Genomic DNA, 234 nt, shown 5'->3' on the forward strand with positions numbered 1-234 from the left:
AAGGCCTTCAAAAACCCCTCTCACCATTTTTTCAAAGGGTAAAACTGGTCACGTTCCGCGCTTTTTAACCCCGCGTTCTGGTCGTGGTCTAAGGACGTGTGCTTGTGTATATGTGGGAATTACCCTGAACCCACACTCCAGAAAATTCTTTAGTCACTGCGATTTTCAGACCTCGGAGGACGATGGAATCCGGCATCTGTAAAAGTGAAAGGAGAGTGTAAATAGATAGAAATA

At 44.9% G+C, this 234-nt stretch overlaps 1 protein-coding gene across 1 annotated transcript in view; it reads right to left on the reverse strand.

The window, feature by feature from the left end:
• Positions 1 to 196, reverse strand: part of LOC119588133 — a 5,540-nt gene extending 5,344 nt beyond the window's left edge. Inside the window, exon 1 of the mRNA XM_037936841.1 lies at positions 124 to 196. Within this exon, the coding sequence (XP_037792769.1) occupies positions 124 to 196 (73 nt within the window). The remainder of the gene's footprint in view (positions 1 to 123) is intronic.
• Between the last annotated feature and the right edge of the window lie 38 nt (positions 197 to 234).

Source organism: Penaeus monodon, chromosome 23, assembly GCF_015228065.2.
Source record: "Penaeus monodon isolate SGIC_2016 chromosome 23, NSTDA_Pmon_1, whole genome shotgun sequence".
Lineage (NCBI taxonomy): Eukaryota > Metazoa > Arthropoda > Malacostraca > Decapoda > Penaeidae > Penaeus > Penaeus monodon.